This window comes from Oculina patagonica, chromosome 14 (genome assembly GCF_052425735.1).
Source record: "Oculina patagonica isolate OP01 chromosome 14, crgOcupat, whole genome shotgun sequence".
Lineage (NCBI taxonomy): Eukaryota > Metazoa > Cnidaria > Anthozoa > Scleractinia > Oculinidae > Oculina > Oculina patagonica.
Genome location: NC_135771.1, coordinates 6622488 through 6647917, shown reverse-complemented (window position 1 = coordinate 6647917; position 25430 = coordinate 6622488). Strand labels below are relative to the sequence as shown.

The window sequence follows — 25430 nt, the reverse complement described above, 5'->3', positions numbered from 1 at the left end:
TTTATATTGGGGTTCATTCAACTTCATCTCGAATAAACACCAATTATTTCTAATAATAAAGGAAAATTCTTAGAAGATTTGCTCGTTAAAGCCAAAATATAAGAGGTTTTCAAAAGGTTTTCGACGGTAGAGATTTTGCGAGCCTGTCACCCCTTCAAGTTTAACACATTGCAACCTGCAAAAAACTGAATACCTGCCATAAGCAAACCGGTTTATTTGATCAAATTTCGTGGCTTGATATCATGGCCTTATTTCACAATATGGTTCCCTTGCAAATTCCACTTAACATTTCAAGAGAAACATCGATATCGCACTGATCACAAAACTTGACAAAAAGGTTAAATTTGGCAGCAATTCCATTTCTCTCCTTGCATTTCCGCACGCACGCTAAGTTTAAAGCTCCGAAGAACAAGAACTTTCGTCCTACAATTACATTTCTTATAATGAAGGTTTTCTTTAAATTACTTAAAAATCATCTGAAAAGGTATGAACAAACAAAGGAATGCAATATCGTGAAAATTCCTCGCCTAGCGTTTTTAACCAATCGAGCTTGCGTGTTTTCCTCGGGCTTTACACTGGCAGATATTTAGCTTTAAATCAGTTCTTATAAACTCTATGTGTTAAATTTTGATCGTGCTTTTTCTGCCCAACTCATTCAGAACGGTCATCGGGTCTTTAGGTACTATGTAAGCAAAATTCCGAAAAATGCTTCTCTCTCCAACTAGGATAAATTAAAAAATACACACACACACCGAGAAACCTTGCAACTTTTCTTTTGACTACCGATCATAAGCAAGATAACTGCACGGAAGCAAAGTTCAGGAATATTGCATCATGACTCGTGTATAACTACAACACAATGTTTGCTTCAGTTATGTTGTTATTGTTGGTTACGATGCTTTAAAATAGCAGTAATGTCACTTTTTTCTGTAGTGCGTGAACAGTCATATATTTATATTTTGGTACATCTGACTGCACTTTCAATGAAAATAATGAAAAAGTTGCGACTATATAAATAGAACCAGACATACCAGTGCGATCGTTAAACGCTTTCAATTGAACATAATTTAGCACAGTTCTAAGTTGATTTTTCGCTGGGCCTGACCATGTAACGTTTTAAGTTGTTTTCATTAAGAGACAGCCTCCTCTTTGATGTCAGTTGTGCAATTTCCACTACTTTGCATCTGCAAATCTTAAGGTACGCCGTTTTTAGTCACAAGCAACACTCTTTTGAGACTCAAGCATATAAGCTGTAACTGACTAATGCCACGATTTCAGAAACCTGTGATCTACAGAAACTACAAAACTGATGTGTTCTTGGCTGTGAGGTTCCTTTTCATTTAATTGCATCATCTCCCTTTGTGAAGTACTGTGTAATGTTCTCTTTCATCGCAAAGAGCGCGCGTCTAAACAAACTTCAGTCGCTTTATCCGACACACTTAAACTTATAAATAGATTAAGAATAATACTGGGCTCACCTGAAGCTAAAGGAAGAAGTAAAGCGAGGAAAGCCACCCGGAAATATAGCTTCCGATCGAGCTCCGACATGTTGGCTGTTTCTGTTTCATGTGACCACTCCGTGCATAATCCGTTGTGACTTGACGTGTCTAAGAAACCCCTTTGATGGGTCCCTTGATAATTTAATTGATATCTGCCCTTGTACCTTACAGAGGATGCTAAGCCTTTGTATTGTTGAATGGGCTTTTGTCGTATTTGTAAAAGTCTTCTCCGAAAATGTTTTCTTGAAAAAAAAAAAACTTTAAAAAACATACAATTCCAGTTTCTCAAATAACGTTTTTTAAGATGTAATCATATGATATAATTTCTTGTGAAGGTCTGTTATCGTCAGGTTTTGCAGCCAGTATTTCACATCGCAGCTGTAAGAAAGTTTTTCATGAGACCACAGCGAAGATATTCAATGGACTTCAGAATACCAGGGTTTATTCAAAAAACTTTATTTTGAAAAAGCTTTATTATTAAAAAACTAAGTATTAAGAAACTTTATTATTAAAAAGTATAGGGAATGTTCAGTTAATACCGTAAAAAAAGTTATAAAAGCGAAATTACTTAGTTAATTACCAACTTTAAGTTGCTTAATGTATTAAAATGTGGCCGAACCGCGGTGGTACTGAAAGAGGTGGAGGAGGGTGGGGTCCCCATAAAAAGGAAGATTTCCTGCTCTTTGGGTCATCATCAAAAAAGGAGGGGAGAAGCGGCCCTCTTGACTCTTCCCCTCGATCCGCCCCTGCAGCTTAGGTTTTTAGCGTTCTTTTTTTGTCGGGGGAATTAAACTACAACTAGAAAAGCTTGTTTCTGGCCGACTACTTAAAAACAAAGATAGCAAAAGTAAGTTCTAAACTTTGTACTGAAAGTGTGTTATATTACACAAGCCTTGACAGCTTTCTTCCGATGATAATTTAAAATACCATAACGATGTTTTCAAACCCAATTTTTTTTTTCATGGTAACAAATTCCGGTTATAAGTTCCCCCGCTTATAAACCCCCCTGGTTACAAGCCCATCTACCTACAAACAAAACAAATATTTCCGATTATAAGCCCCCCTCTGCAGGATGGCAATACTGAACAGGGTTAAATGTTGCTTCATTATGATATTTTAACTTTAAAACGTATTTCGATCAACACTTGCGTGGCTCGTTTCGAATCATTTATATTCCGCTTATAAGCCCTGCCGGACATAAGCCCCGGAATTTATAAGCCCATGGCCACCAAAAACCCCTTACGAAGTTGTATAAGCCCAGGGCGTATAACCGGAGCCAACTGTAGCCAATTGTTCAACATGAAAACAAACGGGCTTAACTGGAAAAAAAGAAACATACAGATTTGCATACGTGATATAAGTCAGTACTAAACGACCATGTGACAATTAAAAAGAAATAGCAATTTGTTAGGTTTACATGCCCTTTGGGGTTACATTCTTTATTTCCTCGTAAGTTTCTTCATTTGCGTTTCCAATGTTTTCTTTGTTAAATTCCATATTGTAGTATCCAGGATTCTGGTTGGTGTCGTGTACACTCTTGAAATCAGGAGGCGGAAACGACTGCCCTTCCGAAGGCCTGAGGCGGAGTTCCATATATGAATCTGGTTCTGACACGTGCTGATCACGTGGCAAGTCAGGTTTAACAATGTCATGGGTGATGGCCTTATCTATAGTCATTGTTCTGTTGTTGGACACCGCTCGTCTTAGACGCCATATCAACACGCCGACTACAACAAGCAACACAAAAACAAAGCAGGACAAAGCGATGACCGTGGCATTTAAAATGCTGTTAACATCTGTCAAAAAAGAATAACAGGTATTTAAAAGGTTAAAAAGCTTCAAAGCAAATTATTTCCTTGTTCGTCAGGCCTAAGTTACTCGATGAGGTGACAAATTACTTTTTCTACATTAGACGACACATATATGCCTCAACTGATGGAAAGAAAATAGACTCACACCTCCAATCCTAAGGTTTTACAAAGAACATCAAAATACCAAGTACTTGTCATCATCGTTACATTTCTATCGTAATGACGATGCCAGTCTATCCAGTCATACTCCATTCAGTTCATAGAGTCGTAGCAGGGTCGTGCTAACCTGCGTCGAAGACAGTCTAAACTTCCGGTAAAACACTTTTCTTTATATATAAATATTATATATTATATATGCTACTATTACTTTATTTTGTGTTTTTTCTTTAGGGGGTCGGCTCTATATCAAGATTGGGTTCCTCCCTGCCGACACCCTTTTGCAATATTATTATTATTATTATTTTCTCCTTTTAATTGTAATAAAGTTGTTATAAATATAAATAAATATAAATAAATAGTCGAGGATTTTGTGACACGTCCGGCTGCAACTCAGTCCTGGTCGTGCTTCTGGTTATTGAAAACCAGTCTCTATTTAGCACCTACATACAAATAATGTGATATATTGACAATACTTACTATTATCTCCTTTTATCGTATCTGTAGTTGTTGAACACTTATGGCCTTCTGACAGGGTAATTTTGTAAGCTGTCGAACCAAAGCTGTTTGAAGCATGGCATACATACACTCCATAATCTTTTTCACTTTGAGGCGTGAGAACAATGCTGTTGTTAATGATTTGGATGTCATCACCTACTGGAACCTGACCATCCTTTGTCCAAGAGAAATTAAACGGTGTATCACTTGTTGCGTGGCAAGAGAGAGAACAAATAGCTTGCCTTTCGCATGTCACTGAGGGTGGGGAAATGTCTTCAATTATTATAGGTGGCTCTGCAGAAAGAGAGAACGATCAAACCTACTTACATGTGTGAAAGCTGTTACTAATATTTACTATAAATTAAATTGTAACAATTGATTGACACCCCTCCCCCTCCCCCCCAAAAAATAGGCTACAATATGTTCATTGTTCTTGTGTGTCGTCCGGGTGGGGTGGGCCCCCCCCCGGCAGTATGTTTTAAATAATGTACACATAAACTCCTTAATGAGTTTAGAATTTTAGATTGTTAACAAAAATATGCAACGTCCCAATGCATGGTTGAAATAACGTAAGGAAGTTATTAATAAATGATACGACATTCAACTTGAGTTAAAAAACCAAATAGTAATTACATTTTTGTTTAAAACTTATAAGCAAGAACGCTAAGCTTGAACAGAACAATCTTCACGTCTCTAGGATGGAAAGCACTTGGCTTACTTACACTTTGTAAGCAAGTCTAGGGTTAGCTTTACTTAGATTTTCAACATTGAATTAAATCTCAATACTTGTCAAGTCCATATACTGCCGCCAGTGCAACTTACCAGCGACTATCAATGTTGTAGATGTACGGCCTTCTCCAAGCTTGTTTGATGCTTTGCATTCATAAACGCCACTGTCAAGAGGACGAACATCTTGAATAACAAGAATGTGTCCATTATTCCTAAACTGAGCTCGCGGTATGTTAGTGTCTCCATCTTTAATCCATGTGACAGAGGGCTCTGGATATCCACTGACCTCACATGTTAGGATTGCTAGTTCACCAACCGCAAAAATAGTTCTTTCTGGTAGGTCTCTGGTGACAGGCTTACATGTACCTTAGAGAGATAAAATAAGGAAATAAAAAAAATAATTACTATATATAGAGAGGAAGCCACATCAGCCCTAGCTGGTTTTTACGCGGGTTCCCAATACAAATCGAATTAGAGTTTGGTTTTTCAGGAGAGAGAAAAACCGGAGAACCCGGAGAAAAATCCTAGGGGCAAGGATGAGAACTAACGGAAAATCAACCCACATATGTCGCTAGGTCCGGGAATCGAACCAGGGCCACAATGGTGGGAGGCGAGCGCTCTCCCCATTGTGACATCCCTGTTCCCCTAGAGAGTTAAGGAGTGCAGGTTTAAATTTATTTTTCATAGCAACATCTGAAAATTTTACGCTCGGTGATAAATAATAAAGATGAATTGTTCAACAATAACACGAGCATGGGACAAAGAAAAAAAATTGAGTCTCTGACGGGAATCGAAAACATGGCCTCCAAGATACCGGTTGGACGCTCTACCCAACTGAGCTACGAGAGATTTGTGACAAGCTGGGCTATTTATAATTACTAGGTTGATATGTGAAACGCGTCTTGCATACTGCCAGGATCACCAATTCTGAGATCATCAAGTGTGTAGTAAAATAATAATAAGGATGATAAATTTTAAGTTCGGTGATAAATAGTGGGGATGAATTGTTCAACAATGATACGAGCATGGGACAAAGACAAAATCTGAGTCCCGATGGGAATCAAAACCCATTAATTTCAAATTAATAACAGAACTCTATTTTAAGGTATATACCTTCTCACTTTTTACCTCGTCATGAATATTAGGGTATACCACCCGCGGTTCTGGCCTATGTATACGCTAACACTTTGATTATGATTTTGATTATGATAAAAATACCCAAAAAGGGCGAGTGGAATAATTGTTTTGTTATAGACGTTATGTCCTGAAATATTAACATATTGCGACCATTTTTTTGCTGAAGTATGTGAAACTGGGAGCTTCATTTATTGAAGCTTAGGCTTAATTGTGAAGTTCGGTTAATAAGAAATTCCATAAATTGTTGATTTACTTTAAGTTGCTTTAAAACGTTTTAGACAGCTATCTTTGACACCTTACCAAATGTTGTAACTGGCTGAACAGAGCTTTTCGGACCATTTCCAACATATGTGAAAGTTAACACTTGGAATTCATATTCTGTGCATTTTCGCAATCCAGTGACATCTCTGGTAAAAGTGGAATTATTTTCAATGGTTAAAATAGTTAGTGAATCTGCAGCAGAGCCCTTTCTTCCGTACAAAAGTTTAAACCCTGTAATTACTTCATGTCTGGAGCCTGTCTGTGGTAACTGCCAGGTCGCTCTAACACTTGTGGAAGACAGTGGAGTCACGGAAAAGCTACCAGGTGCTTGGCTTGGAGCTATAAAAAAATGAACAAGCAAGTTAACACCTCTGTCCAATGTAAGGTATGTTTGAAAGATATATACCTACATGTACTTTTACATTTTGTTTGTCACAGGACACTTTTACGACTGATTTACCACGCACACAATAGCATATGTGAACGATAACAGTGAAAGGAAGCAAGATACCTGCGGGCTTTAGAATTCCGAACACTTCGACTCTAAGAGCTTTGTGAGTTGAGTAATTTGTTGGCTGAAACCGGATAAACCGTGCTCTTGCAATTTCTTTAAGATTGTGTTTAACTACGTCATTTCTTCCAGAATTACCACTGAAGACCTGCAATATAAGTTAACACAGTTAAACATCCCGTAAGCACCGCTGGGACCTAAAAAAAGTGGCCTTTCAGAAAAGGTGTCCATTAAGGGGAGATGAGGCCATAGCTAATTGCCTGCATACAGGAGGTGTCTGCCTATGGTAGGTATCCATTAGAGGAGGTTTAACTGTAGTTCATACATATTTTTTTTTATCAATGTTCATCATATGTTACAATCCAAAGACAGATTCAAGGGGGTGGGGGGAGTTTGTTTTTTAAGAAACAAAAAGCTAAAAAGCTTTACACCTGCTCAGCGAAAGTCGCAGACGAAGTCACAGTTACAGCTGAGCCATGCAGAGTCTGTATAACTGTTAGTCACTGCAACAGCGATTACCACATCCACAGTCAGTCTTAGAAAGTCCCAGTCATGTCAAGACACTCAGGTTCCCTGTAGCACCATTGTCATCATAATTGAACTTGCAGTGTCTACTAGACTTTATTAAAAACTAGCAATGGCATATCGCAATTCCTGCGTTTTGATTGGTTAACTGGCAATGGTATATGAGCTCATATTCAATTCATCACAAATTTAGTAGCCGATACGCGTCAACGAAATTTTGCAATTTTTTGGGCGTTTATAATAAAACAATTATTCCACTCGCCCTTGTTGGATATGAGATCGTTAAAGCTAACTCGGCGCTACGCGTCTCGTTGCCTATCTACCATCTCATATCCATTTTGCGCTCGTAGAATAATTGTTAAATATACCACTCTCAGCAGCTACATGCATCCTTGAACACTTTGGCTTGGGTACTCATAGTTATGAGAAAGACATGGCATTGTGTTAATGTATTTTCAACGAACCTTATCAGCACTGTTTTCTTGGTAGGTGACCCAGTCAACATTGTTAAGTGATAAAAGTAACTTGTACTTTGTTGTCCAGTGATCAGCATTTGACTTTCCTTGAGTAGCTACAGCACAAATAAAGAACTCGTATTCGAGGTTGATTTGAAGATAGTCATTAGGATTGCTGTCATTACTGGGTGACCAAGCACCAACTTTATTCAGCCGACCTTTAGAAGCAGCGTTACTACCATTTGTTGATGAGGCTGAGAAGCTGCTGTCTGGAAATACATCCCTGCTGGTCACACCAAGAGCCTGAATTTGGCATGCTTGAAATAAAATCAAAAGTAAACACTCTTCTATCACCGCATCAATGGCCCAGCCTAATACTACAGCACATGTAAGTGAACCAGGAAAAAATAAATTGAATGATATATTATATATAAATTCCAGTTCGATCAGGAGCAGTGGATAAAGAGCAAAATTATTATTTATTATTGTCATTACTCATTTCAACAAGAATATCCAGGGCTTGAAACTGCCGGGATCTATTAAAAATCCAAACACACTACCCGGCCTCCCAAATTCACAAGCAAGATTATGGTGAGTGTGACATTCTCAAATTATGCAACAATTGGCCGTTCCGATAATCCGACACCACCAAATTAAAGATCATGGTGAGATTGGTCATTTGATTAAGTTTGATGCTTTCAGAATGAACAGAAACGAAGTTGTGGACCTTGAAGCGTGGATAAAATTCCATACAAACGTCTCTTATTGTGAGCCAGCGTCCCCCAAAACCATATAAACTCTTAAAACTTTTTTTTCGTTTTGTTTCAGCTGTAAAATCCTGCCAAAGATCCATTATTTGAAAGAAACTAAGATGAAAATCACTATGTTTGCCCATTTTGAAGAGTATACCAGAAATGCATTAAAAAATAGAGTTTATACGGTTTTCGGGACGCTGTCTCATAATAAGAGACGTTTGTATGGATTTTTCACCATGTTTCAAGGCCCATAACGTCGTCTCTGTTCATCCTAAAAGCATCAAACGTAGTCAAATGAACAATCTCACCGGGTTCTTTCATGTGGTAGTGTCAGATTATCGATTGCTTTAAATTAAAAACTCGCCCCAGTTCCCTGCGCAACCTTGGAATGACCAATAGTAAACAGGGTTCAGAAATAAACTTGCCATACTACATTCAGCAACAATACGAAGTTGTTAACAATGCTGGTTTAAACTCAAGAAAATAATATATAGAAATTTCAATTTTATGATTTTTTAAAATAAAGAAAAGTAAATGCACAGATGGCCAGTGCACACCAGTTGCATGCTATTCATTCTTTCTTCTTTTATAATTATTATTATTGTACAGGGGGGGGGGGGGGAGAAACTCCCTTTGTTACACGACTGAAAAAGGGGACATAGCGGTGCCGGGCAACCGAATGTGTTCAGTAGCTATCGAACGGTTGCTAAGGGCACAGTCAATAGCTTGACAAAGTCATTGTCTAGTTCGCATGTCTTGGTCTTGACCGTGCACAAAACGCAATAGCTATTTGCATTTTGCTTGTTCTTTTGAAGTTTGCCGGACATCACAACAACAAACGGTGATATCGGTGTCCATTCTGGCAAAAGTAGGACTTGTGAATTATACGAATTAAAAATAACTCCAATGATTCTGAAATGATTTACCATTTTTTGGTTGTTAAATGTCAACCGTGACCAATTTTTCGCTTGGTATTCCACGCCGCCAAAACATTCTCAGTGACGTGAAACATGAGCTGAGAAATCAGTGGCGTGAAACATCAAACGCAAACACCGCCACTATTCGCATTTCACACGCATGCAGTCATTGATATTTAAATCTTTCTGAGAAAACAAAACTTTTGGTGACGTCTTTCATAGCAACGGCTTGATTGATATTGACTCACATCCTGTATCCAAAAAAAGTGCCGACTTTCTTGCCCCCCCCCCCCCCCCCCCTGTTATTGTATTTTGATTACTATGATCTTCCATGTAGCGACGCAGGTATACCCTGAAACACGGTTTATGATTTTTTTTTTCCAACAGTAGCCAAGCCTATGACCTGATGATAACTAGTCTGGATGATCTACAAGTGAGCTACAGAGACTTGAGTTAGGTTAGGCCATTGAACTAAATGCAGATTAATAACAAACATCTTGCATACTGCTATGGTTTGAATATTGATGGGTGGCATATGCACAGTGATGAAAATGTGATGGTCTGTTTTTTAAAGCCTGCATAGTGAATAGAGATGACAATGACGATTTTTCAGTCACTGTCACAGCATACTCAGAAAAAGGATCCTGAAAATGTCCTTCTACCAAGGAACGAACCTGTATGACTTACCTGCATGTACCAGCAAATAGCTTCACAATCATATCCATGATGTGATTAATTTTCATCTTCGCATCACGTACAGTGTACAGTCTTTACATATATTTGATGGAATAAATAAAAAAATAACATTATTATCATACCTCGTTTTTCAGAATATACTTCAACTTCACAGACTGTCAATGCAATATTTAGTAAACTTCTGATTGTCACATATCTTCCATACAAAGGGGGACGGCAGAAGAAAGATAAACCTTTTCCTGCAGGAACTCCATAAGTCCCACCACACTTAGGGTTGGTCACACCCCCACCACTGTTTGCTGAACCTACAAGAAATGCAGAATACAAAGCAAGTTATTATTTCTTTACATGTAAAAATTACTCTCAAGAAGAACTGATTGGCATTTGTAATAAGATCTATATGAATGGTGGTATCAGAAATTATGCTATGAATTAGCCTACCCACTCTGATCTCAAACTTATATAATCTTTCTGGCCAACCATCTCCTCTGTTGACTATGTACACTTCAGAAACAGGCTCAACTTGTCCCAGGTCGACTCTCCACCAGGGTTTGGTTCCATGTTCTGTGTGTGTACAGCTGGATCCTCCCAGGTAGTTTGTTATACTGATACCATCCACTGCTCGGCTACTTACGCCATCATGATCTGTGCTAATCTGAGCTGTTTCCTTGCCATATGCCAGATTTTCTTGAATGAAACATCATGACATTGCATTAAAGGGGCTTTGACACGAATTTTAACAGATTTTTGAACAGCCAAAATTTATATTTGTGTCGTAGGAAACCTAAAAATAATGGTCCACTTTTATTGCAAATTGTTATATTACAGAACTGAAACTGTTAACAAGCGTCTTTGGCTGCGGATGGCTCGGATGGAAATGGATTGCAATTTGAAAAATCAAGCCTTAACGTTTTAAGTCGCTTCCGCGCATCTTCCAAAAAATCGATATTTATAGCCCTAGATTGATTTCTATCCGCAAATTAAAGTAATTTCCTTTTGATTTTCAAAGATAATGTTTTTCATGGGTTAAGTTGCCTACCACTACTTTCAGGACAGTTTAGACCAAAAATCTGCGAATTCCCCGTGACGACCAAAATAATTAAATTATACCTCTTGAAGTTCTTTATTCAAAAGATATTCAGAGTGCACATTCACTTTCACTCTTCAAGGGGAAAAAATGTTATATTAAAATGTCCCAGTAGGGTAAAGTGGGCTTTTCAAAGCTTATTTTCCTTGTTAATGTCGACACACGATCAATTGGTATCGGCTTTATCAAGGTCTTGGTTTTTCTTAATGGAGATGTTGGCTTGCTAACGTCATTGTTGATGTTGATGTGACACAATTAATTACTTCCTTTAGTTTTGAAAAGGGCTTTTTTTAAAGCTTTATACCGTTCTTTGAGTGCATTCGAAGGGCAATAGCACCAATTACTCTATTAAGTGGGTCATGATCATTCAGAGCTATTACTGTAAGTATGTGTTGAGATTTACCTCGTGAGTAAATTTCCACCTCACATAACTGGAGAAATTGTTTCTTTGTGGTGATTATACCAACATATCTACCAGTCTTCAGAGGATTAGTGAAACATACAGCTGATACTTTAAACTGATTAAAACTGTAGAGTCCCATACACTGAGGGTTGCTTGTCACAGTTGGAGAGCTACCTGCCAATATTATAAAACAGACATTCTGTCATAACTGAGACATACAGTTAGCATAGGACAATGTTGGGAAGATTAACAACTTTGCTCCTTCCCTCTGATAAAGCAGGGACCGCGGAGCCGTGAGGGCTGGGAGGGCTTAGCCCCGCCCCCCACCCCAGTATTCCCGAAAAAAAAAAAGACTCACTAAGAGAAGAGTCTTTAAAGCCCCCACCACATTGATCACTAACTTGGTTTAATTAGTATAGGGAACGAAATCTACAATGCTGTTTGAAGCAAACGTTTATATCACATGGTTACTGTAGTCTTAGTTATGACATATGTTATAAAGTAAAACAATCAAATTATTATATAAAATAACATTCAGAAGCATTGTTGTAGGTTATATTCCTTTGCAGGATAACCTGAAATAGTTTTAATTAATTTATTAATCAATTAATTAATTAATTAGGATTTCTTTTTGATTAACTTAAATTGTTAAAATGTCTTTGTACGAGTGTTAGATTCATGTTGAAACACTTATTTAACCTGAAGAATAATTCGCAGTTTACAGCTAACTATATGGTAATATAAAATCTTTACTATCACATGCACCACATGGTCTTATACCGTAAAATTCCGGTTTTAAGCCCCCCCCCCCGCTTATAAGCCCCCCCCCCCGTTTTTAACTAAAAAACTTATTTCCATCAACACACCCGTGGCTCGTTTTAAAACGTTTTTTTCATTCCGCTTATAAGCCCTCCCGGATATAAGCCCCTCCGCTTATAAGCCCACCCAAAACCCCTTACGAAGTTGTATAAGCCCAGGGCTTATAACCGGAATTCTACGGTATATTAAAAATAGTTCACTCTAATAAGAGTTACTATACTCACCTAATGTTATTTTATAGTCTTCGCTCATTTTCTGTATATTTGAGGATGCTGAGAACTTGTTGATTATGTTTATTTCAAAGACTGGCACGTGATGTGAGCCAAGGTCCACTTGCCACCAACTGGGGTTATCTTCCAGTGTATATGAACAGTGTCCAGGATTGCCATCCACTGCATTTCCTGATATACTGTTATTATATGTTGAAGACTGAGCTGTAGGCCTTCCAAGAGCGAGATTTTCTGCAAACAAAGCAACATTAACTTTTAAGTCTTACATAAAATATATCCCTTATATCCTAACAATGGCACTGAGCTCAGGGGCACACCCAAATGATCTCTATAGAAAATATCTGTTGGGAAGTACTGCAGTCCCTTCACCTCAGATTTTCTTTAGCAAAATGTCACCTCTAACTCTTGTGATACGGACAACGATATATTGCGTCAGTTGTGTTCAATGAGTTAAACCAACAAATGAGCATTTCTTTGATACCATAAGTGTAACAGCAACCTATAAAGAGTGGTAGTACTGTCACCCACCAAAGTCTAAAAGCTGCAACGTGCCGGAAACCGCTACTAAGCACCTTAGGCTGCAGTCGTTGAAATAATGTTTTATTAATGTGTAAGTGTAGTAGTACAAGTAAATAATCACCTGGTTTTTGCTTTACTCCAAAAACTTCTGTTCTCATACACATACCACCATTGTGAGTTTCAGGCAGAAATCGCAAATACCTTGCTAAAACACCTTCATTAAGAATGTGCTTTACCTCTGAGTTTCTGTCACCATTTCCACTAAGAGTCTGACATTATAAAGAAAATATTACAAGATAAAGAAATAATAATAATAATAATAATAATAATAATAATAATAGTAATAATAATAAAAACAATAACAATGATAATAATAATAAAAAATAATAATAATAGTTATTATAATTATAATAATAATTGAAATGAACACCATAATCACAATAACAACAACGGTTTTTAGTACACACTGTTTTGCATGGGCTTAATGCTTAAAAAGAATCTTGAAATATTTATAAAGTTTAAACCGTGATAACAATGATAACAGCAAATATGGTATTACAATAAAAAACGAAAATTTGCAATGAAATATTAGGAGAAAGACATACTACATGTGGCTAGAACATATTAAAAGTTCGACTGGCTACAAATACCTTTATGTATATTCTCTATTAAAAAAATCTCTCTTGAGTTTTTACATCAAGTCATGTAAACAGAAGGCAGCGTTGACAATAATTATTATAAAGCACACACACAAGCCATAACCATGCTTACACATGCTGTTGTTTAAAATAAATTTCAGATCAAAATATGAAAAAGACTATTTGAGCTCGAAGTAAGTTTGGCGACTGCATACATAAAATACATACATAAAATATCCCCCTATTATGTATTAAAAATGTACATAGATGACCTATTACCTTAACCTGCCCAATTTCTTTATAATTTGTCCAAGTTAACCCATCTGTGGATGACTGTAGTGTGTAGTTTGTCACCCACTTATCAGCTTGAGAATTTCCTTGAGTGGACACAGCACAGATGATATGAAGTGTTTGTAGATCAATCTGTAGATATGGATTAGTGTCACTTGTTGCTGCACACCATGATGATCCTGATGCAAAGTTCAGTCGACCATTCTTGGCTGGTGTGTTGGCATTTTGTACAGAAGAAGCAGTTATATTCCTGTCTGGAATTGATCCACTCTCCATTCCAAGATCTAAATAAACACAGTCCCCTGCAGTGAAACGAGAATACTTTCAATCTATGAATGTATTATGCTCCTTGAATAACTAGTTAGTCAAGGGGTGCTTTCTATTTAGCCAAATATTCAGGAAATTTCGGTTGGAAGTCAAATGGAAAGGCCCTTTTCGGTTCGGTCTAACCTTTGAACGGTCCAACCAAAATTAATCGTTCCATTTTGACAAATTACTTTCGTTCAGTAGCTTCTCGCAGATGCGGGGAACTGGGGAAGGAATGCAAAAAAGAAAGGACCGTTTCACTCGGTTGGTCCGAAAAAACGGTCAGTTCCTGTTGGTCCGACCGGTCGCACTTTGAAAATGAAAAGCACCCAACTAGTTAGTCAAGTATTTTTCAAGAAAAATGCAATGCTGGAATTACACCAAACATTTCTCGGTTTTCAGTTTCCTTTGCTTATTTTTCTCTGCGATTTCGTCTTTTTATTAATTTAACTATCCCGAAGTGCGCACATTGTTCACTCACTGCACTGTATAGGCGGAGATTATAGATATTTGCCTTTGATTTTCTACCGGAATCGTAGTGTTGTTCATTAATTCTTTGTTATGAATGTAAAAAAAAAAACATACAATACACAAAACCTACAAAGTTCACAAAACACTTCAAACCAAATAAAGAATATTTTCCTCACGAAACTGTGTTCCATTGATTGGACTGCAAAACATGGCTAATTGCTAATTGCAAAGATTGCGTGCAGCATTCTCAAGCTTTTTGTTTAATTTTGAGAGGTTAACCTTGTTTGTGAAAACAATATATTAAAAAGATACAAGCAAAACGCTTTAATGAAGAGTGGTAGTATTGAAGTCGTAACGTCGCGATCAACACATAAAAGTGACCACAGCTTGAGAAAAACAAATAAACGTTCACCTTTTCTACGTTACACCACAATGAACAGTTACAACATTTTTAATGACACTGTCAAACTGATTTATTTTATGCAATCTTCTGGCTCAATATTACGGCCTTGTTTCGCAATATCATTTCCTTGCTTGCCACGCTTCCTTGCTCTGACAAGTGAATTCCACTTAAAATTTTACGCGGAATACCGATATTGCACTAATCAAGAAGCGGGATAAAATATTATATTTAGCTACAATCTCATTTTCTCTGTACATACAGGCTTAGTTCAAATCTCAGAAAAACAAGCACTTTATTCGTGGTATTACTTCTAGTGAATGACATTTTTTTCATCACTATTAAGCTTCCTTTGACAATGTACGAAAGATGAAACATATTGTCCAAATTCCTCACCTAGGTTTTATCCCACCATTTATTAAGTTTAAATTATACATCAGTTCTTCAATTACTCTACGTGCAAAAGCTACGTACGTTTAAAGTTGAAAATGCTTCTTTCTCTCCTTTAATAGGATAAAAAACGCAGACTAGTTAGCTTTCTTGCAAGTTCCCTTTTCATTACCAACCAACATCACCGCAAAGGCGACATAGGCTATATACCTGAGTGAAACATTAATGTTGTTATTATTGGTTGCAATGTTTAAAAATAGGTCACCAAGGGTGACATGAGTCTAATGCCGTATGGCATAGTGATGCAGATTGCGCGGTTTTCGTAAGCCGGTTAAAATTGGTTAGAGGTTTGTGTTCGGGAGTTTAATTTAAAATGCTTATAGCAAGCTAGGGGCATCGTGGATGATTATGGATGAAAACGAAACAGTCATAAATGTTATATGCTTCACAAAATTTAAAGTATGAACAGGAGTTGATGTTACTTCTTCCGTATTGTCCGTAAAAGCAGAAACGATTAAACATTTGGACAAGATTGCGTGACGATTTACAAAAAGCATGTTCATTACAACAAGGGTTGAAGAACTTCACATCGTTTTCTTTCAGATTTTTCACCATTTTGATGATGACTCTTGAAACAGATTTTGCAATAAAAGCACTTGAAATAGTGACTGTTACTCCATTGTACTGTAAGCACTTAGTGACAGATTTTCCTAAAACCGGGTGTAAATGCTCACGTCAATATAATGATGACCTTTTGAACGCTGGAAACTAGGCAATTATTATCGAGCTACCATACACAGGAGCGAAGACTGTTTATCATGATGTACAAATTTCGCGAATCATCACTTCCATATCAATGTAACCATTTTATGATTTTTCTAGCTGTAAGAAGAACTTAAGATCTCTGAGAGTCGTAAAAGCATGAAATTCGATTTCAGTGTATGGCAAAGGCCGGGACAGTGTAATACTGCAAAGCGGCCAAACAAACGCATTTTGATTTAGTCGCGTAACTTGATTTACATTTATCCATGTACATCTTTTATTTTTGAAGGTTTTTGTTTGCACTGTAAAGAAAAAATTGGTCAAAATTCGAATGACTTAAATACAAAAACCGAGGTAAAGTTTTCTATTTTTTAAAACAAAATAAATATTTGGTCGCATTGTGTAAATAAACGCGAGTCGCCGTCGAAATATTTTTTCTCAAAGACGTCTTGCTTTTTAAGCAAGACGAAAACACAAGTGCTTAACTGAACTGAAAACGAAGATTTATTTTCACAAAAAGCTTACAAATGTCTTAACTGGAAAATTATTTCGTCCTGTTCAAGTGTTGAATAATCGTGACTTGAGAAAGAACTTTTAATTATGCGTGGGAACACGTGTCGCTGATTGGCTGTTTTTAATTGAAACTAATCGTGCGTGTCCGTACGGAGTCCGTTCTTGCAGCTGATCATTGTTTTCTACATTACAGCGAACGATTATCGATCCCGAACCATTCCCTTGGGATTGCTAACAGCTTTTTTCATATAACAAAGAGTCTAATGCGCATGCGCAAAGCGCACGCAAGCATTAGACTCAAAAATAGAAGTAATTTCTCTTAAAATAGAGTATCAAATTGTTTTGAAGTAGTGAGCAGTAAGGAAATGATTGCACTTGTAATGCTAATATACTAATTAATACTGCAATATCTAACAGTTTGTGCGTATTAAATAGCCAAAACTTAACAAAGGAAAACAATGGAATTGCTGTCTAATAGTATCTAAAAATATATTTACTATTTCACGTGTTGAGTAAAATCACTGTATTCATTTTTCACAAGGAAACGTAATCAAGTGTTACAAAACCGTGTCAAATTTGCATAGCGATTCGATGGCTTGAAAAATTAACAGAAGATTTAATTGTAACGTTTTTGTTACATTACACACGAATGGGCTAACTATTAACTACTAAAAAATTATTATTTAGATATGGTATTTACGTACGGTATTATTTTTTTTTTTTTTTTTTTTTTTTTTTTTTTTTTTTAATATCTTTATTGCCATTTTAACATTGTACAAATGTTACAGTGTAAGAAAAAAAAAGAGCAGACGTAAGTTACAATTAAGTTACGTAGTTTATAAACTGTTACAATTTACATATGAAAATAAAGGTACAGGTACATAGGAAAATAAAGTAAATGAAAAAATATAAAATAAATAAACAAGGAATAAGCTTACATAAAGTCTTTCCACTTTAATTCGAAATTGTTAATAGTTTTATTTCTAACTGCAATATGTTGTAGAGTATCCAATCTGTTTTTTAGAAAAGGAGGAAAGCCGTCAAAAGGTACATCATCGCAGTCTTGGGTCGTACAAAAGATATAATACTTAGCTACAAGTGATATGTAATTTAAAATATCTTTTGTTTGTATGGCGTTGTCATGCCAGCCGTAAAGGATATCGCGTTCTGAAAGAGTAATTGTATTTTGTTGTTTTTCGGACCACCACTTTTGAAATGCAGTCCAGAAATTAGAAATTTTTGGACATCGGTAGAGTAGATGAGGCAATGTTTGCGGCTGCGTTTTACATAAATGACAAGTTTCAGAGTCGCATAAATTCATACGAAAAAGCGAATACCTGGTAGGAAGTATATTATGGATGATTTTATATTGAAAGATTTGAAGCTTTGTTTCGATCGTAATTGCAAAAGGGAAGTTGTAAACATTTTTTAGGCTTTCTTGGGAGAAACCATACCGTAGAAGTCTTTGTTCTGCAGTTGGAGGTTGGAAGTAATGATCCGTAATAGCTGCATAAACAGAACGGGTGTTAATAATATTGCGTAAAGGGGATTCTTGCGACGCATTTTCGTTTTCAAATTGGTCTTTTGCTGCTTTGATTTCGCATCTCCAGCTTGGTGGAATTGCGTTTATTAGACCATAATAAGTTGTGAACGGGATTTTCAGCTGAAAAGTTTGTTGAAATGTGGTATGCGATAAGAAACCAAAATCATCATCAAGCAAGTCGCTAATAAAGGTAATGCCGCTTTGGTGCCATTGTTTTAAATAGATCATGTGTTTGTTTATTAAGATGTTTTTATTATTCCATATAATTTCATTTTGCCGTTTAATATTGTCTTCTGAGATAATATGTTTGTTTTCCTGCCAATGCTTTAATATCACTTGGTAAAAGGGTGGTGCATTGTTTAGATCAAGTTGCCTTGAATTGTATCTGCAGTTTAATAGGAAAGAAAGGCCGCCATGTTGCCTAAAGAAATGTTCAATGAGAATTTTCCAGGAGGAGGAAGAGTTTTGGTGTATCCTGTTAATCCATGAGATTTTTAAAGCGGTTTCCATTACCTTAAAGTCAATCATTTTTAGGCCGCCTTTGTTTTTTTGTCCTATGACTGTAGTTTTCTTTATTTTGGGAGGTTTACCTTCCCAAATAAAATTAAAAATCATGTTGTTGATCGTGTCAGGCAAGTCCTTTGGTAAACTGAGGTTAGAGCTGTTGAAAATTAATTTGGATAAGGCTAGAGTTTTAACGATATTTATTCTGCCAATTAAAGTCAGTTTCCTATTTTTCCAAATATTCAAAACTTTTTCCATACTTCGCAACTTTTCGTCGAAGTTAAGCTTATCCGCTTTTGTGGTGTCGTAGGAAAAGAAGACGCCTAAAGCGCAGATCGGGTCGACGGGCCATTTAAAATTGAAAGGTGTATCACATCTATTTTTCCATTTGCCGAGCCACATAGCTTCGGTTTTGGTGGAATTGACTTCTAGGCCGGAGACAACCTTAAATTGGTTTAGCAGTTTGAGTAAATGGGGAACAGATTCTGTATCGCTAAGAAAGACTGTGGTGTCATCTGCATACATGGTGGTTTTTATTTCATGGTTTCTTATTGTAATTCCTTTAATAAGATCGTGATTTTTGATGGCTCTTGCGAGAAGATCAAGACCAATAACAAAAAGAAGGCCTGATATTGGACAGCCTTGTCTCACTCCACGAGTTAAAGAAAAGAAGTGAGAAGCGTGACCATTGTTGAGAATACAGCTAGAAATATTTGAATATACAGTCTTGAACCATTGTAGGAAATCGGGCCCAAAGTTAAAGAGTGTGAGAGCCTTCTCCAGGTAGTTCCACTCAATTGTGTCGAAGGCTTTCCGGAAATCGACAACAACGGCGATGCCAGGCGAATTTTCTTTATCCAAATGGAACATCAAATCTTGGATCAATCTGATATTTTCTCCAATGTATCGCCCTTTCACATAACCGGTTTGGTCGGGATTTATTATTTTAGGTAATACCTTTTCTAAACGATTAGCCAAAACTTTAGTGAGAATTTTGTAATCAACGTTTAAAAGAGATATTGGTCTTAGGTTCTCAAGGATGGTTTTGTCTTTATTTTTTTTGGGAATAAGCGAAATTATACCTCGTCGTTGGGATATCGACAAGGAACCGTTAAGAAAAGCATAATTAAAACTTTCAACAATTAGAGATTTAAGCTCAGGCCAGAAAAATTTTAAAAATTCAGTCGACAGACCATCGGTACCCGGAGTTTTGGCTGCTGCAAATTCTTTGAGTGCTTTGAAAGCCTCATTTTCTGTAATCAAACCTTCACATAGAGCCTGTTCATGGTCCGATAAAGCTGAGATGTTGCTGGGATTAAAGAAAACGCCCTCTTCCGGTTTCTTAACATTTTCCGCGTGTTGCGAGGTATATAGCGATTTATAAAATTTACTTTGTTCTTCTAAAATGTCAAACTGGTTAGTTATGACAGAATCGTTCGGTAGCTTCAGTTTAGAGACTAACTTTCTGGAGTGGTTTCTTTTTTCAAGGTTTAAAAAATATTTGTTGTTGCGTTCTCCTTGTTCATGCCATCTTGCGCGACTCCTGATGATGGTGCCGCGAGTTTTAAGTGCCATTATTTTTTCTAGACGAGCTCGAGTAGAATTAAGTTCACAAATTATTGGCCTGTTGTTTCTATTCTTTTCGGCTTTTGTAAATAATTCGTTGATTTTCTTTTGGAGGAAAACTTCTTCATCTCGTCTTCTTCTTGCTTTGATTTTTGAAAATTTGACAGTAAAACCTCTAATTTCCATTTTGACAAGATCCCATTTTAGGCCTAAGTCTTCAACGTCTCGGTACTTTTCTATGAAGTTTGTTAAGTTTTTGCGCAAGTCAGAAACGTATTGCTTATCTTCAAGAAGGGAAGAGTTAAATTTCCAAAAGCCAGGTCCCTTTTGTTGTTTCAACTCTTCGCTTAATAGATGTAATTGTATCGCAGAATGGTCTGTATTTGGAGCGTACAAAATATCACATTTGATTGTAGTGCTACTAAGCTCTTTCGATATTAGAAAGTAATCTAGGCGACACTGGACCTTAAAAGACTTGTTTCTCCATGTAAATTGTTTTGCAGTCGGATTTAAGGAGCGCCAAATGTCACACAAACTGTAAAGGTGACATAAATTATCGATTTCTTTAATGACGGATTGTTTTTTTGAAGTAGGATTCCCTCCTTCTTTGTCACTTGGTGAAAGAGCGCAGTTAAAATCACCACCAATAATAAATTTCTCTTGCGCGAACTTGCTGAGAGATTTTTGAATCTCCTTAAAAAAGAGAACTTGTTGGTTAGTGTCGTTTGGAGCGTAAACATTGGTTAAAACGATTTGACAATCATCAAGAGTGATCTTTGTGCTAAGAAACCTTCCGTTTTTATCTCGGACTACCTCGTCAATTTGGCAATCTAATTTGGGGTTAAATAGGATCATTACTCCTCTGCTGTGATATGTTCCATGATTAAAAAGAACTTTTCCGCCCCATTCTGTTTCCCAGATTTTAGCGGTTTCGTTGGAGCTGTACGTTTCCTGAAGAAAGATAACATCCTTATTTTGTTTGTGAAGCCACCTAAAGATGGAGCGTCTTTTTATCGATTTATTTAGCCCTCTTACATTAAGAGAGAGACATTTCAGGTTTAGTGTGAATATTCCAAAGAAAAAGTAACAATGGCATCTTTTGAAGACCAGAAAACATGATGTACCTTTGACAACATTCCTCTTGGGGATTTGTAGATAGGAAAAGTAGGTTGATTCGTCATAGTTGTTGAATGGTTATAAATTTGCAAAGGTGTAAGAAAGAATTTAGCATTTTCAGATGGTATTTGATGAATCTGGTAGAATTTGCATAAGGTGGAAGCAGTATATGATATACAAACAAAACTAAAAAGCCAAAGAACAAAAACATTGAAACAACTATTACCACGAGAAATAATTTTAAGTAAAATAAAATAGGCTCTAAAGGCCTGAACGCAAATTCGGTAATCGGTGTGCGTGTTGGTCATCAAGGAATAATATTTTATAGACAAAATCTAGCGGTGCTCCGCACAGGAAAAAAAGGTCTACTTTTTAAATAGGAACCAAACAAATAAATAAGTAGATAAGTGTTACGAAGGTTCGCTTCGTGAAAGTTAGTACTTACTCGACCGTTGTTTCGTATGTAAAGTCTGTCGCCGAAGCGTTTATATCCGGTGATTCTTCGTCATGTTCCGCGTCTTGATCTTCTTGTTCGGCGTTTAGCCAGCGGGCAGGGATGTTGAAATGAAAGTAGGCTTTTCCGTTGACAATAAGTTTGTCCCCGTTTACATGCGCTTTGTTTCTTGGATCTCTTCTCGCTCTCTTCATAGCCGGGACTAGGACATCTTTTCTCAAATCTTGGACGCGCTTCGGAAGATCTTCTCCGAGATTTACATGAGAGTTTTTGAGGTTTCGTCGTAGCTTCCAGACTTTGTCTCTGTCGGCACGGCATGTGAAGCGGGCAATTAAGGGCCTTGTTCGACCTCTGCTGCGTTTTCCTAAACGGTGAACACCGCAGAACATAACTGACTGTACTTCTGACGGATCCATTTTGAGATCTTTAATGAGAACTTGTTTAACCAACGCTTTGCAGTTTTCCTCCTGTCGCTCGGGTATTTTGTAGAATATCAAATTCCATCTGCGACTATAGATTTCTTGCTTAATTATGTCGTTGTCGTGTGCAGCTTGTTCGCGTTCGCACTCGTTAATGCGTTCGAAAACCTCTTCGTGTTCCCTCTGTGTGAATTGGAGAGACTCTCCAAGCTCTGTTGATGTGGTTTTAATATTCTTAATTTCTTCTTTGGCCAGTATTAATTCTTTCTCCAGATGAGCGATACGTGCCTCGCGGTGTTTCGCCTCCTCCTCAATTTTTGTAACTCTGGTGATGATGCGTTGAAATTCCGACACCGTCAGTTCAACAATGGCGTCGCTGTCTTCGTTGTCTTCAGTTGAGCTCACTCTGAGCCTTTTCTTCTCGCTCTTGTTTTTCTCAGTTTTTGGGTCCACTGGGTCGGGCATGCTTTAACGCAACAAGTCAGCAAATAAAATGGTCGAAAAAGTTGGTAGTTCCTTAGTTAATTTTGAAATAAAGTGCTGATTTTGCGGAGCACTTGATAAAGCGTGTGTTCAGAACCGCGGCATCACGTGACCTCCGAACTCATTATCTAATTAAAAGACGTCGAAACGTCATGTTTCTTTTTTATTGTATTATTATTATACAATTTATGTTCTCGAAGATATTAGCCTTTTTCAGGCTACTCTAAAATTCGAGTTTAAATAAAATTCATGTTATGTTATGTTATGTTATGTTATGTTATTATTATTATTATTATTATTATTATTATTATTATTATTATTATTATTATTATTATTATTATTTATTTATTATTTCTCTACATGCCTACTCTCAAGAAGAACTGAATGTCACTTGTAATAAAATCTGTATGAATGGTGATATCAGAAATGGTAATAAATTAACCTACCCACTCTGATCTCAAACTTATATAATCTTTCTGGCCAACCATCTCCTCTGTTGACTATGTACACTTCAGAAACAGGTTCCACTTTTCCCAGGTCCACTCTCCACCAGGGTTTATATGAATGTTGTGTATGTGTACAGGATCCTCTGTGATAGTTTGTTTCGCTGTTTCCATCCACTGCTCGGCTACTTCACCATTACATAATTATCTGTGTTAATTTGAGCTGTTTCCTTACCATATGCCAGATTTTCTTGAATGAAACATCATGGCATTGCATTAAAACCAAAATAATTAAATTATACCTCTTGGGTGTCTTTGTGCAAGATTCCACATTCGCTTTCACTCTTTAGGGAAAAAATGTCATTCTAGAGTGTTCCAGTAGGGTAAAGTGGGTAAAACTTTTACATTTTGAAGCTTATTTTTCTTGATAATGTTGACACACAATCCGTTGCTTAATTAAAGTCGTTTACACCATAGTGTTAGCGACTTTTTTAAGATCTTTATGTGTCTTCGTAATGGAGATATTGGCTTACTAACGTCATTGTTGATGTTACCGTGACACGATTAATTAGTTTCTATGGTTTAAAAACAACTTTTTTACAACTTCATACGTTCTTTGAGTGCACGCGAAAGGGCAATAGCACCAATTACTCTATTAAGGGGCTGTCTTTCTTAAAAACTTCCACTTAAATTCGCGTCAAAAAATAATTTTCCCTGAAACTCTGGCAACTGAAAGACTACCAAGGCTAGAACTAAAAAGATTCGGTTTTATTCAGAATGATTTTCTGGCCGCGTTAGGAGCCATTCAATATTTTGCCCCTTCAGGCCCGCTGCAACGTCTGAAAAATTATAAAAATAGGCATTTTTCGAGCCGCTGTCAAATATTTCATTCACATCGAACACCGACAATTTTGATATCAAATTGTTACTAAACTACTAAACATTTCTAGTTTTCTAAGAAAGTAGCAAGTTTTCCCTCGATTTACCTGGAAATGCGAAATTAAGGATATAATGACCACTAGTGATCGGCATCGAACGAAGGCTGAAAAATGACCTTGATTAAGAAGCAAATATTTCAATTTCAGGACCTAGCTGATAACTCCTCTCTACAAGGCCGAAAAGTGTAGTCCTTTATCGGCTAAAACATGCAAAATCCCATGTACGTTTTCAGTATTTCAAAAGTTATGACTGTTTGTATCAGCACATGTGCGAGTAATAATGACATTTCCGCTTATATCGTCATTATTACTCGCCCATGAGCTGATAAAACGGTCATAACTTTTGAAATACTGAAAACGTACATGGAATTTTGCATATTTTAGCCGATAAAGGACCACTTTTCGGCTGTGTTGAGTAGAGTTATCAGCTAGGTCCCGAAATTGAAATATTTGCTGCTAAATAAAGGTCATTTTTCAGCCTTCGTTCGCTGCTGAACAGTAGTGGTCATTATATCCTTAATTTCGCATTTCCGGGTTAATCGAAGGAAAACTTGCTACTTTCTTAGAAAACTAAAAATGTTTAGTAACAATTTGATGTCAAAACTGTCGGTGTTTGATGAAAATGAAACTTTTGACAGCGGCTCGAAAAATGCCTATTTTTCAGGCTCCCAACGCGGCCAGAAAATCATTTTGAATAAAACCAAATCCGTTTTAGTTATAGCCTCGTAACGCCTTTCAGTTGCCAGAGTTTCAGGAAAATTATTTTTTGACTCGAATTTGAGGTGGAGGTTTTTCAGAAAGACGGCCTCTTAAGTGGGTCATGATCATTGAGAACTATTAAATATGTTGACATGTACCTCGTGAGTAAACTTCCACCTCACATAACTGGAGAAATTGTTTCTTTGTGGTGATTATACCAACATATCTACCAGTCTTCAGAGGATTAGTGAAACATACAGCTGATGTTTTGAACTGAATAAAACTGTAGCGTCCCACACACTGAGGGTTGCTTGTCACAGCTGAAGAGTTACCTGTCGATATTATAAAACAGAAATTATGTCATACTTGAGACATATAGTTAGCATAGGAAAATGTTGGGAAGATTAACAATTTTGCTCCTTCTCTCTGATGAAGCAGGGACCGCGGAGCCGGGAGTGTCCCCCCTTCCATGCTTTTCGGTCCCTG

General features: G+C 36.9%; 1 protein-coding gene across 2 annotated transcripts in view; it reads right to left on the bottom strand.

Moving 5' to 3' along the window:
- Nucleotides 1-25430, bottom strand: part of LOC144638089 (receptor-type tyrosine-protein phosphatase S-like) — a 118296-nt gene that overhangs the window by 72969 nt on the left and 19897 nt on the right. Inside the window, exon 9 of one of the 2 annotated variants that reach the window (XM_078497217.1) lies at nucleotides 11441-11614. In XM_078497217.1, coding sequence (XP_078353343.1) covers nucleotides 11441-11614 — 174 coding nt within the window. Of the gene's footprint in view, nucleotides 1-1478; nucleotides 1499-11440; nucleotides 11615-25430 lie in introns of those variants that run through there. The other variant, XM_078497220.1, reaches the window with a different exon arrangement.